Consider the following 14,388-nt stretch of genomic DNA (forward strand, 5'->3'; position numbering starts at 1 on the left):
CTGGGGCAGCAGCCAGACACCACAAGTGCAGGGGAGCTGGCTGAGAGGGAAGGCCACCCATGGGACTTACAGCTAGGTGAGCTCCAATTCGAGAGCAATGGAAGCCTATTCTGGGTTACCAGGCATAGTGGGTTTAGTGCTGGCCAAACACCAACACATCCACTAGAATTATTTACTCATTTCCTGCAGTGAGAGGGATTAGGAGGAGGGCAAAACAGGCTCAAAACTTTAAAGGGTATAAATAAAACTTTATTAACAGAATTAAAAGAAATATAAAAAAAAATCAGAATAAACCTTCAGAACACTTCTCCTTCCCCCACACCCTCTTTTCTTTCCCACTGAAAACGTAAAGAGACAAAACCTGTGACTTTCAGTTTGTCACCTCTAAAACAGTCTTTCTTCAGTTCCCTTAGGGAGAGGAGTCTCTCTTGCCTCGCTATGGAGACTTCTCCACAAGAAACAGTTCTCTCATGGTTTTTAATTTCCACATATAGCAGCCGCCTGGAAATGTGAAGTCCCCCCCATCTCTTGCAGCCTTCCCACAGCCTGTGTTCATGGGCCATGTCAACTTACAGGGTACTATTTTAAGGATGAGCAAAAGTTCTTTTCATCCATCTCTGGGAACAGAGGTTTTCTTCTTTCTGTTCCTGGGCAAGGTTTCTCCTCTCTCTCATGTCTCTCTGTTCAAGTTTCTCATTGGATCACAGCCACTGGAACATCTGCTTATTTCAACACGGATTCCCTCCAATGCATTCCATGAATTACAGGGAAAAAACAAAGTCTGATATATCAAATGTATCTTCATCATAGCCTTACAAAAGAATTTCAGCCCAAAACTAAGGCATCTCCTCAATCCCCTCCCATCTAGAATTTGATCCTTCCTCACTGACCTCAGTGTCCCACGTTGTTTTTCTCTACGTGTCTTCACCCTTTCCTTTTCCTGATTCGGGAGAGAACTGGTATTTGTAGGCTGGTTTGTTCTCAAGCTTAATCAATGAAACAGTTTTTATGGGGCTCAGCGGTGCTGACAGGTTGATCTCATCCAGGCTCCGCACCAGAGATCGCCCACTGCGCCTCTCGCTGCCGGTCACTGCTCTCCGCCGACACTGCGCGACTCGCGCCGGCCGCTGGCTCTGCTCAGGGCTTTTCTTCACATGGAGCACTGAAAACAGGAAAAGCTGCTGCTGCTGCCATTTTTGTCCTTCTGTCCACAGCATGGCTGGCTAAAAGGGGCTAAATAAAGTTCATTGGGAGTCATGCTGAGGAGCCACAGCCATGCGCTGCTGTCCTGGTCGTGCTGATTTTGGCCGTGCAGTCCCGACCATGTGGCCGCTCCTGGCCCGGGATGACAGAGGCCACTCCTAGCCCTGGCTGCTCCTGGCCTTCGGGCTGAACATGGGGCCAACTGTGGGGTCACTCCCAGCGCTGGTCCTGGTCTCGTGGTTGCACTGAGCATTGGGATGGGCCCCGTCAGCATGGCCTGGCGAAGCCGCTGGCAAAAAAAGGACCAGCAGGCTCTGCTGGGGCGGGGCCCCAGCTGCCTCACTGGCACAGGGCCTGGTGGGCTTCGCGGGAAGGGCCAGGGCCAGGGCCACAGCAGAACCCGGCGCGGCCCAGGCCAGCCCAGCCAGTCACCGGCTCAAAGGCCAAAAGTCAAGAGAACTTCTCGAGGGCCGCGTTCGTTTGTTTTTAAACCCGCTTTGCCGGAGAGGCGTGTGCAACTCTTCTTGAGTGGTTCAACCGGGTATCAATCTTCAAACCAGCCAGCTGATTGGCTCTTCAAACTAGCCATCTGATTGGCTCTTCAAACTAGCCATCTGATTGGCTCTGCCAGGCCCCCCAGGGACCCGCCCCTGCGGCCAGTGGGCTCCTCCCCAAGGGAACGCAGCTTGTGTTCGAACAGGACACCGGGTAGGGAGCCGGCAGCCTCTCTCTCCCGGAGAGAATCCGGGAATGGTCTGCTGCAAACACCTAATGTCTTCTAGGGACAGGAAGAATGCTGAGGTGCATAGGAAATAAGAGACTTGTGAACAATGAGGCTGCTTGGCCTGACTTTGTAGAGAGGCTGTAGGCCCAAAGGTCTGTGTTTCCTCAGGGGACAGGGCCCTTGTGGGTCGCGCCAAGCTCGGGGTGGCTTTGACACAAAACAGGTGTGTGGTCTGGGATGAGTGCACCTGATGGGAAATGGCGGCTGTCTCCCACACTGGTGTCCAGCCTGCCCACCAAACATACCAGACATACCAGCCCCATAGATGGTGAGTGGTGTTACACTTCGAAGAGCAAAGAGGAGATCTACTAACCCTGTCATCTCTGCTGTTGATTCCTTAGGTGTGCGTGACTCAGAACAACTCTACTTGCAGGGAGAGACTTTCTCTGCTCTTCTCTTGTGCCCTCTAGGAAGAGAAGGGAATTTGATCAATGACATTAAGGAATCCTGCAAATTCTAACCTTAAAAAACCTACCTATATAGGGCCTGAAGGAAAGGAAGGTAGGAAAAAACCCCTCTTTGGAGGCAGGGAGGCAGCTGAGCTCTGCTGTGGTGGGTGGTGGGAGGTCAGCGTGAGGAGAGGGGCTGCAATGCTTCATGCCAAACCACGCCAGCTGCTCCACCATGGCCTCATTGAATGCTCCCAGCCCAGCTGATGGGTGGCACAGCCAGTCTGTAGTGGTTGGGAGGAGGCAGAGAGCCCAGCCCAACCTGCCAGAGGGACAGCTCTGACAGCCCCCCAGCAAGGTGGGTGGGATGGGATGCAATATTCCTCTCCTGCAGCTGACAGCTACGTGAGAAAAACTTTCCCTGGCCCACCACAGCCTAGTGCTCTGCCAGAAATGGCCGTTAATTCTGGCCGTCACTCATGACTAGCATGGGGGTGGCCCTAAGATTTATAGGGACCTGCCCCAAGGTGCCTTTGTGGCCAGCAGAGGACGGGGGGATGCAGAGGCAAGGGAGGAGATGGTGATGAATAGATGGAGGTGTGAGGGAGGCAAGTGGGGATGAAACAGATGGCTCTGGGGATGCAGTGCAGCCCTAGGAGAGAAGGAGCAGGCTCTTGGAGTCTGGCCCAGGCACTTTGGCCCCTGAGGAGAACCCAGGCACACGTTTAACCTGGCTCCTGTTCAAGAACTGCTGTCAGGACTCAGATTAGCATGAAGGTTATTTTCAGTCAAATATTTCTACAGTCCACTCCTTTCCCCTCTCTTTCAGTGATTGAATTTCTTTTTTCCCATAGTGCTGTGGAAGAGAGGAGGAGAGGAACAAGGCAGGGCAGAAGAGGTGACCAGGCTCCCTGTGTGAGAGAGCTGCTTTGTGTCCAGTCATCCCTACCATGTAGCCCCACCTTCCACAGAGGCCTGCGTCTTGCCTGGGCCAGGTGTCCCGAGCAGCTGTGAGGGCTGCAGGTATCCATCTCCTCAGTGAGAGGCAGATACCCTGCAGCGATGGCCAGGCTGCTGGCCAGGACCTGCTGCTTCAAAGCTCTTTCTCAGGCTCCCAGATGCCCTTCTGGGCTGGTGGCTGCCAGACTCTGGAGCCACGGGCCTCTCACTGCCTACATGCCTGAAGCTGTTGCCTTCCCCAGAGCCAAGGACCACCAAGATTTGTACAAGGTGTCAGTGGAGCAGAGTGACATCTTCTGGGGAGCGCTAGGAAGGAGCCGGCTCACCTGGATCACCCCTTTCCGCTCTGTTCAGGACTGCAACTTGTACCAGGGCAGAGTCTCCTGGTTCCTGGGGGGGCAGCTGAATGTGACAGGTAAGGAAGGAGATGGACATGGGATTGTACCAAGCACTTGCAGGTGCTTCTATGTGTGTGACTTCAGCCCTGGGAATGTATCAGAAGGGCACAGAGTTAAAGGTCTGGAGAGAGTGGGATCCCCAAAAGGTCCAGTTGGTCCTGCAGTGGCTGTAGTGTAAGGTTGTGGCTGACCCTAAGGAAGCAGCTGGGTTTCACTGGAGAGGTCACAGCTGGATTGGTGTGTGCTGGGAGCTGGGTTGCTCTCCCCCAGCCCCCGTGGATCCCACCACAGTGCAGTAGCTCTGTCCTGCAGGATGATAGGCACTAACATCAAAACCCTGTGCATTCAGCAGGCAGGGTTGCTCTAGGTCATTCCTGCTCAGAGGAGGCAAGATGTATCTGTAAAAAGCAAAATACAGGAGAAATGAGCCATAGTGTCACCACTGTAGTGGGAGCCTCTTCTGTGGCCTGGGGCTGTTGGCTTAGGGTGTCCATCAGAGGAAGACACAGGATGGTGACACTGTGTCCTGCTCACAGTGCTGTTGGTCCCTGTGCTCAAAATACAGATCTCTGAGAAAACCAGATCTTATGTAATCTATTGGGAAAAAGAGCAGGAGTTATTTTCCTTTAGCATTTCACATCTTACTTTTTCTCTTTTTATACGCATTTCTTTCTCTCCTGGAAAACTGCAAATGGTCAGAAGAAAAAAGTTGGTATGCAAACTGGGGCTGCTGCATCACCCCACAACTTTAGCAGGTTTAAGGAAAACAGAGAGTGGAACAAGGCTTCTGAGGAAACTGCAGCTGCCAGCAATGTGGGAAACTACATGGAAGAACTGCAGCCAAAGCCTCAGCTTACAATGTCCCTGGAAAGGCAGGAGTTGTGCACTCTGTATTTACCCTGGCTCTTTTCCATCTTGGACGAATGCACTCTGCAGCCTTCCAGTGCAGAGCTTCCCTTTGGTCCTAGATTTGTTATTTAGGAGCGCACCACCACTAAAAACTGTCTGGTTCACCCCAGAGGCAGCTGCAAGGCAGTGCTGGGTGGAGTGACAGCTTAGTTAATGTTTGTCAGCACTCTGAGGGCACTGGGTATGTGACCTCCAAAGGGACTTCAGGCGTTTTCTGCTCTGGACTGCATGAGGTCACAGTTAAGGAGGAAGCTGATAGTGGGGTTTGGCAGGTATCGGACTGGTGAGGAGCAAAACAGGCTTGGGTTGGTGCTTGTGATCTCCTGGCTGCTATCCACAAAGGTTGCCCAAGGCTAATGCTGAGAAGACTCACACACAGCCCTGACTTTGACCTGAAAATGGGACAGGCAGTGCTGGCTTTATGAGCGGTAAGAGGTACTAAGGGTTGCTCTGTCAATTATACTGGGTTTTCCTTTCCAGTGAATTGTCTGGACCGACATGTCCATGTAGCCCCAGACAAAGTGGCCTTAATCTGGGAGAAGGATGAACCTGGAGAGGAGGTACGGGTGACCTACAGGTCAGTAATTACCTCTCAACATATGAGAGACACATGGTAGCATGCGTGGACACTGCAGAGGGCTGATCTGCTGATGTGTGTCATGTGAGGGAATGCAGCATCCCTTCACACAGATCCAGAGTGTGGTAGCTGTTGGCTTGCTTGTGCTGATCTGAAACTTAAGCCCTGATTAAATCTCCTGGGCCCTGAGGGGTCCCTGCCCAGCTGGGGAGGCAGATATAAGCCCCTTGGGGCAGCCCTGCAATGCTTGTAGGTAAGACACACAGGAAAGCCACACGTGTGCCTTCCCACCGAGGTTCCTGTTATCTAAACTTCTGGGTAAGTGGTCTGCAAGGAAAGCAAATTCACAGCTGCAAATGCATTGAGAAATCCCACACTCATCCTCATGTCAGCAGTGCTGCTGGATTTGGCTCTCTGGGACAGCTGCCTGTCCAGCCCTGCTAGGTTGGTCTGGGGCCTCCCACCTTCCAGCTTAAATTGCCTGCTCTCTGAGTCACTGCCACAGAATTCACTTAAATCTCTCTGCACACCAAACAAGTCCCTCTGTCCTCTCTGACTTCAGGCCTCACACAACAAATATGACCAGCCACTCCTGCTAATTCCCATGCATGGAGAGCCCTTCCATAAAATGACTCACTGACAGCCAAGCTGTGGTTTCTGGGAGGGACACTTCTTGAGAGAGCCATCTTTCTGCTCACTGCTTTCCTAGAGCTGTTGTTCTTGCTTGACCTCAGCTTTAGTTAAGCATGGGACCCTGTTTTGGGGAAAGATATCTAACTTCTCACATGTAACCTCCAGATGTGCAGGGTAGTGTGTCACACTGGTTGTACAGGTTGGTAAGAAATGTGGAGGCTGTCATTGAGAAAGTCAGCTGAGGTGTTGTGGGTTTGCTGAGCCAGAGGAATTGCCAGTGGCTGTTGTTGTACAGAAATCATTCTAATTTATGTCTTTTCCATAAATAGCGGTCTGTGTTAGAGACTCTCTTCTTTCCTTCCCACTCATTTTTACAGCTCTCCCATGGTCTTCCAGAGTGAGGAGAGTTAGGCTATGTAGGGATATAAGCTGTGTCCTTGTGACTCTGAGGCCCCCATCTTTATGCATGCAGGTAAGATCTGCAGGAAAGCCTCTAACAGTGTCATTGCTTCTTTGGGCAGGGAACTGCTGGAGCTGACGTGCCGCCTGGGAAATACCCTGAAAAGGCAAGGGGTGAAGCAGGGTGACAGGGTGACAATCTACATGCCCCCGTGCCCACTGGCAGTGGCCAGCATGCTGGCTTGTGCCCGCATCGGGGCCGTGCACGCTGTGGTGTTTGCTGGCTTCAGTGCAGAGTCTCTGGCTGACAGGATCAGGGATGGTAAGAGGCAGTGGGTGACAGTGACGTATTTCCCTTGGGGGACAGTGCTGAGCTTGTTGGTTCAGCTGCTCAGGGGGCTCAGGGTTGTGTGGATGGCAAAGGTTTTCTGAGTGAGACTCCCTGGGCTCTCTGAGAGTACCCTGGCTTAATGTATAGTCATGGAGCAGGTACTAGCAACCCAGTAAATGGCATGAGCTCACTAAATACATTCTAGCCCATGGGATGAACAGGTTTTCTCTTTCATCCATGGGACTGAAGGACTGGGATACAATGTCTCCTGTAAGGGGATGCAACACAGGCAGAAATGGCTGGAAAACCAAGATGCAAAGCTGCTGTATTTGTTAAGTGAAGGACATGAGTACTAAGGGCTGGGAGACAGAGAGAGAGGTGAAAGGTCATGGCAGAGCCAAACTGCTCTGTGAGTGGTGGAGAGGGACAGAGTTGCTAATGTGGCTCTTCTGTCTTCTGCAGCCCAGTCAGAGACAGTGATTACAGTCAACCAGGGGCTAAGAGGTGGCAAGATTATTGAGTTAAAGAAGACAGTGGACCAGGCTGTGAAGCAGTGCCCTGGAGTGAAACGGGTTCTGGTTTCCATGAGGACCACCAGCAAGGTTCCCATGACAGCTCTAGATGTGCCCCTGGAGGAGGTGAGAGGCTGCCCAGCCATTCTGCCACTTCTCCTGGGCAAAGTGCTTGCTCTAGGTGCAGGGACACTGGGTGGAGAGGATCTCACCTGGCCATGGCAGTTTTGCTGGCATTGACAGAATTTGGGGACATTGTCACATAGCAGCAGTGGCAGTCAGAGCTGCACACAAGTTCAGGACAGTCCCAGTAGCCATTGGTGTGTCTTCCCACACTACCAGCCCTGTACTGTCGGGGCAGGCAGTGCAAACCAGAGCACATAGCAGGGTGGACAGGGGCCTAGAAACACATGAGACATGGGCTGCTACTTTGTGAATCCAGCCTTGGACTGCCACTACACTGTCACATAGGGGCCTGCTGGCAGACCTGGCATGTGCCAATTATCCATAGCACACAGGGTGGCTAGGCTGCCAGCATGGAGCACAACTTCTGAATAGGTGAGCCCCTGCCATCCATTTCTTCTGAAAGATGTTTGTAGGGAGCAGGGCACTCCCTACAAGTGCTCAGAGGAGAGGGAGACTTGGGAGAAAGGTGCACAAGCAGGTGTGGAGATGACACAAGGGAGGCTGTGAGACCCTGAGAGAACTGCTGTGTTCTTTCCTGCAGGAGATGATGAAGGAGGATGCATACTGTGAGCCTGCTGTCATGGACAGTGAAGACATGTTGTTTCTTCTCTACACATCAGGCAGCACTGGCAAACCCAAGGGCTTGGTTCATTCCCAGGCTGTTTGCTGCTCTCACACACAAGGTAATGGATCCCAGCCACAAAGTGCTCATGAGCCAGCAGTTCATAGGCAGTGCAGGGAAAACACATGCTCCTTGTTGCATTACAAGCCTCAACTTTATCCAGTGCAAAGCCTCTGGGAAGCTCTCCAAGCCCCAGCAGACCACATGTGACTACAGGTAGTACTCCATAGCAGGGTCTCCCAAATACATACTGCTCTGAGGTACCTTCATGACTTTGTTCTTTCATTGTCCTACACTAAACAGAACCATTGGATAGGATGCTCAGCCTTGCAAGAGTAAGTTTATATTACTGGGTAAGGAGGAAAAAGCCAATTAGTTCCTAGAAACTGGGGCTTTTCCTAAGTGTAACTACCCCAGCTCAGGTGGGAGATCAAAGGCAGTGCTTCTGGGAGGAGCACATGTGCAATACCTGTAAAAGCTGGTGAGTGCCCTTCAGATATAGACCCCAGTGGGCCTATATCTGAAGAGTGTGGGTCATCTTTGGGAAGAGAAAAACCTTTAACAACAACACATGCCCAAAACAAACTTAGAACTGGATAAAAGGGCACTGAGTCCAGCAAAGAGATGCCTTTGGCTGTAGGAATGGTTGGAAGGAGCATTCCTATGACATAATATGCGGTTCCATGTAGGAGGGAGTTCTCACCTAAACAGTCCCTTAGCTTTGGATCTGGCTCTTCCCAAGTATGACTGCAGTTCCAGTAGAGCCTCAGAGCACACACCCTGGGACAAAGCAAGCTCAGGGCTGGCTGGTCTTCTCTGTTAGGTGTGAGTGCTGAAGGCCATACCTCCTGGGGGTGTGCCAGAGGTGTGGGAGCCCTTGGCTTTCCTGTGAACTAAGCTGTGCCCAGTGTGATGGGTGACCCTCTCAAGACCCTCAGAGGTTTGCAGGAGCCAGGGCTGTCATTCCAGAATGGCAATGCAGGGGATGAGCAGCATGTGGCCATGTTAGCTCCCAGGAGCACTGGAAACATGGACACAGGGCTGACACACTCAGATCCCTCCACTGGATGGGGCAGACTGCTGCTACCATAACTCACTGCTCCACTAAAAAGAGACAGAAGAACTAAAAGAAGCTTCCATTATGGCACCTCTGAACACTTAAGGCCCCGGAGTCCCCAGATGAAAGTCAGCAGGGAGCTGCAGGAAGAAAAGAGTGGGGTCTGAAACCACAGAAATCAGAGGAGACAGCAAGAAGTGATAGGCTAGTGGGAGAGTGGCCCTTAGGAAGCTTTCCAGGCACTGAGTAAATGAAATTAAGAGTTCTTTAGGAAGCTGGTTGTGTTGCTGCCAATATGACAGCACTCAGCTCTGCTCTGCACAGGGTAGTCATCATTCCTTCATGCTCCAGCCTTGCAGCCAAGGGTCTCATGAGGAATAAATGGGGCAGTGGGAAGAAGAACTTGTTTTGCTTTCTGCCTTCAGGCACAGCACTGCACTCACCCAGCTGAGATGGAGAGATTCCAACTCTTGTGGGCAGGCTGGGGTTGCTCTGGGCCAAGGCATCACATGGTCCCTCTGCTTGCTGCCTCATTGCTCCTGTGCTGGACTCCTTGCTGAGCTCAGGGGGTTTGGAGTGTTTACTGTCCATCTGGAGTCCAGCAGCACCTACAGGAGGCTCATGGAGTCCTCTACCACTTTGCTCGTGCCTACAACTCCTTCCACATAGTCACATAAGTACAGAAGCATCTTTCTTACCCAGAAGGTTCTGGGTGTTACAGGATACTTGGATCAGCCTTGTCTAAATACCAGCAAAAGGAAAGAAAAGCTGTATCTCTTACCATTGGAAAAGAGCAAATTTGTATGTGAGGTTTTTTTAAGTGCCTGTCTCCTGTATCTTCACAGTTTTGGTTTTTATTTAACTTCAATTTTATTTAACGAATTTTGTTTTTTCTGACTTTTTTTTTAAAGAAACTCTTTGCAGGAAGAAGGTGTCCCTGCAGGGGTGGTAGGAAGACAGAAGAATGCAGTAATTTTAGGGCTGACAGAGAGTACACTGCTCCCTGTTGTGCCCCCTGCAGGAATGCAGGCCCAGGTGAAACCCTCACTGCCTCTCTTTTCTTGTTCAGTACGTGTTTGACTACCAGGACAGGGACATCTTTGGCTGTGTGGCAGACATTGGCTGGATCACGGGACACACCTACGTGGTCTATGGCCCCCTCTGCAATGGTGGTACCACTGTCCTTTTTGAGAGCACTCCTGTCTACCCTAACCCTGGTGAGTGAGGTGACTCATGGGAGCTGGGACATTTCACAGCAGGCAGGGAGCTGGCAGCTTGATGCCAGGACATGAGCAGCAAAGGCTCTGTTGCCTCAGCAGCAGCCCATGGGCTGCAAGGGGAAGTCTTTTCCTCTGCTTAGGAAGCAACTGCTGCTTCTCCAGGGGTGGAGCTGTTAATCCCTCTCCTTCCCTGCAGAAGGAATGGTAGCAGAGCTAGATGATGTGAAGAAAAAGGGGCTGCTGCTCCTGAACTGCTTCCATCCTTCCCACCATAACAATTAACTTGGCTGAGGGTCCTGGCACTGCTGGAGAGCCTTTGCTCTCACCTCTTCTTTCTCTGCCTTGGTGTTGGGCTGGGAGGACCTGTGTGGATGCTTAGTAGCCCTGTTTCCATTCCAGGCCGCTACTGGGAAACAGTAGAGAGGTTAAGAATTAACCAGTTCTATGGGGCACCCACCGCCATCCGCCTGCTCCTGAGGTACGGCAATGAATGGGTGAAGAAGTATGACCGCTCTTCTCTCAAAATGCTTGGCTCAGGTAAGTGCAGCAAAATGGACTGAAAGCAAATCCTTGGACATCACATTGTGCCTCTTCATAATGTCCTGGGTTGACTATATGATGCTTTTATCCCCAGTTGTCTTGTTCTGTTTATGCTGAATAATAAGTTTTGCACCTTTAAGACTTGTTCCAGAGAGTGAAGAGGGGAGAGAAGGAGCGTGCAGTTTGTTTTCAGACCCTGCACTCACTCCTCCACATTCTTCTTCCTAGACTGTTGTTGTCTGCAGATGGACAGACAGCAGGACAGAGCTCTCCTTTTTTTTAGTTAGTTTTAGCTAGCTGAGACAAAGAAGTTCCCTGGACTGTGGGGTTTTTTCCCTTTTCTTTGGACCTGTTTAAACCTGCTCTGGACTGAGAGTTTGCCAAGAGTAGCAGCACATGAGACGCCAGAGTCAGGAGACTGCACTATTTCTGCTCTGCCCTATTGTTTTTCCCCTTGCAGTGGGGGAACCCATCAACAAGGAGGCGTGGGAATGGTACTTCCGTGTGGTCGGTGAGACACGATGCCCAGTAGTGGACACTTGGTGGCAAACTGGTGAGATGAATATGATTCCTTGTTCCAGTTTCTGCTCTCCCAGGCTTTAGGAGAGACCTGCTGCTTTTCTGGCCAAATGATAGTGGTTGTTGCTGACAGTCTTGTATGAGCAAGGCTGTAAGGGCCCTTGAGCACCCAAACATACAAGAGAAAAATGGCCTTTAAAGCTAACCTAGATAAACATGGGGATTTGAGGGTACATCTCAACAGATCCCTGCTGAACTAAATGAGCATAATCATCCTTCTGCAAAGTTCCTTCCCCGGCTCTCTGGCAAAGCCAGCCCATGCAGTATGTAGTAAGGGACAGGACAAATGCTGTTGGCCAAGCAGTGCTACTTGGCATTCCTCTTATCCCTGACTTTGATGAGCTTTACAGTTTCTTTTCCTTCAGAAACAGGAGGCATCTGTATCTCACCCCGTCCTTCTAATCCTGGAGCTGAAATCCTTCCAGGCATGGCTATGAGACCCTTTTTTGGGATCAGCCCCTCCCTCCTGGATGATAAGGTATGTTTATAACCTGCAGTCCAGGTGCTGGCTCAGCCCCCTTTCCCCCAGATGCTTGCTGTGTGTACTTGCCAACGGGAGTGGAAATCTGTAAGCATCTCTTTCCTGCTCATCTCTGCTAGACAGCAACCTTCCTTACTGGAAAGGGACAAACAGGGAAGCTGTTCTTCCAGCTAGTGCAGAAGTTGAGTTGGTGTCCAGCTTGCACTGTCCTGACAAGAGAGGCTGTGTTTGGGCTCCCTGGCACATCTTTCCAGGAAGGACAGGGCTGGGAAGGGACAGCCAGTCTCCCTGGAGAGGCCTTGTATCCCACCACAGGAGGCATTTTGTTGCAGGCAAATGCTGGGAGAGACTAAGCCTGTCCTGTTGAAGTGAGGCACACAGGACCCTCCTCACTGCCCTCCCTGACATTTCCATCACAGCATTGTTAAACAGGCAGTACCTAAACATCCCAAGTATCTTCAGCCATGGTTACTAAAAGGTAACTATTTTACAGGGAAATGTCCTTCTGGAAAATGATGTCTCAGGAGCTCTTTGCATCTCACAAGCCTGGCCCGGTATGGCACGAACCATTTACAATGACCACAAGAGATTTCTGAAAACTTACCTGACTTCTTATCCAGGTAAGGAAACATGTGGCAAGACACTTGCACACGTTTGGTTTGGTATGGTTGGGTCCACTTGCTGGCTTTCTGTATGGGGCAGGATTCAGAAGAGCTGATATTGCTCCTTTGTTCTCCCAGAGACCCTCCACAGTCCTGAAGCCTTTCATCTCCCTGATGTGATCTGATATCACAGCACTGCCCCTGACCAACCTTCCCAATTGGATGACACATTGTTTTAAGGCAGTGGATTTGTCCTTCTGCCCCCAGTCCCCTTGAGCACGGACCTCTTGCTGCATCTCTTGCAAACCCTGTCAGCCTCTGTGACTCACCCAGAGCACTGTGCAAGCCCAAGTGTGTCTGTCTTGATGTAATGCAAAGAGAAGCAGCAAGACCACAGGCACCTGCACTGCAGCAAAGTGCCCCCAGCACATGGTGATGAGACAGGCACAGCATTAGCCAGTACACTGCAGAATGAGGGCAGGAGCCTGATGATAGAGCAGGTACCAACACAGGCAGAAGACTAACAAGGAAGGTGGGCACATTTACCCTGAGCAGTCAAGGAAGTAGCAGAGGACATGGGCCCTGAAGCCAACAGAGAGGAGGAAGGGAAATATAGCTGAGTATAGGTGCTGAGCAGCTCACATGCTCCCTGCAACAAGTGACTGTGGCATGGTTCTGGCTACTGCAGGATTTTTCTTCACTGGGGATGGTGTGTATCGTACCAGTGAGGGCTACTACCAGCTAACAGGACGGCTGGATGACATCATTAGCATCAGTGGACACCGGCTGGGCACTGCAGAGGTGGAGAATGTTGTGGTAAGAGATGTGGGTGGGAGGTAAAGCCATCCAAACTAAAGCAGTCAGGGGCAGAAGGAAAAGATCAGTGCTTGCAGACCTACTGAGGCAGGAAGGAAAAAGGGCAGAGGCCATCTGAGGTCCTTCCTTACCCCCCTGCATTATTGTGGGCTGCAGCAGCCAAGTCAGGTCAGGGCAGCTTCAGGGGGCAGCCAGCCTGCCAAAAGCACTGAGTCAAACCCCTGCCCTCTTCTCTTCCAGAATCACCATGTGGCAGTGGCAGAGTCTGCTGTCATTGGCTACCCACATGAGATCAAGGGAGAAGGTAAGATGCTTTCTTTCCTGCCCCAAAACATCTCCTGGGGTTATGGCACTGCAGTGGGAAGTGGGACTGGTAGCAGTGCTGTGTCCACACCATACAGCATGTTAGTGGGGATCTCAGCACATCCATCACAACCTACACCTGCCCACCAACCAGCTAGGCTTTGCCTAAGGTGGCAGCAGCAGCGCTTCGGTGTGGCCAAAAGCACGCAGTTTTGGCTACAGAGCATCCCCTGAGCCCCCCAGCAGAGAGGGGCTCTCCTGGCACTAGATCCAGGCAGGTCTCAGGGGCATGGTATGCACTGTGCTCAGTGACCTGGTGGTTCTTCTGCCAGGAGCCTATGTGTTTGTTGTGCTGAAGAAGAAGGCCAGTGACTACACACAGGAGAATCTTGCTGCTGAGCTGCAGGAGCTCATCTCAAAGAAGATTGCTAAGTATGCAGCTCCAGATTATGTTCAGGTAACACAAGCAAACTGGTCCAACACCCACACTGGCAGATAGGCCGAGCCCTTTCTCTCAGCCTTGACTCTGCTCCTTCCCATCACAGGTCACACACCGGCTGCCCAAGACACGCTCGGGGAAGATTATGCGTCGCGTGCTACGGAAAATTGTGGAGGACAAGGCCAGTGAGCTTGGGGACCTAACCACCCTGGATGACCATGAGGCTGTGCAGCAGATCATAGAGGGACACAAGCACCTTGTGGAGCGGCAGAAGGGCCACTAGCTTGGCTCAGCCAGCAGCTACCTTCTCCTCCTTCACTGCAAAACCAGGGAACATCCAGAAAAGCTACTACGCAAGTGGTGGCCAGTAAGTTCTCAGATTACACCTCCACTGCAGTCTTGAAGTGACCTCTCCACAACAAAAGAGACCCTCAAAACCTGTCTCCAT

General features: G+C 51.5%; 1 protein-coding gene across 1 annotated transcript; it reads left to right on the forward strand.

Moving 5' to 3' along the window:
- Positions 1-3,438: 3,438 nt before the first annotated feature.
- LOC115904363 (acetyl-coenzyme A synthetase 2-like, mitochondrial) lies at positions 3,439-14,223 on the forward strand. The gene is given in 15 exon segments (XM_030949706.1): positions 3,439-3,751; positions 5,124-5,220; positions 6,375-6,574; positions 7,046-7,221; positions 7,823-7,938; positions 7,940-7,964; positions 10,030-10,177; positions 10,580-10,717; positions 11,181-11,273; positions 11,665-11,777; positions 12,274-12,400; positions 13,071-13,198; positions 13,439-13,502; positions 13,834-13,958; positions 14,047-14,223. Coding segments are annotated over 15 exon segments (2,040 nt in total).
- The last annotated feature ends 165 nt before the right edge of the window (positions 14,224-14,388 follow it).

The sequence above is a fragment of the Camarhynchus parvulus genome, chromosome 5 (assembly GCF_901933205.1).
Source record: "Camarhynchus parvulus chromosome 5, STF_HiC, whole genome shotgun sequence".
NCBI lineage: Eukaryota > Metazoa > Chordata > Aves > Passeriformes > Thraupidae > Camarhynchus > Camarhynchus parvulus.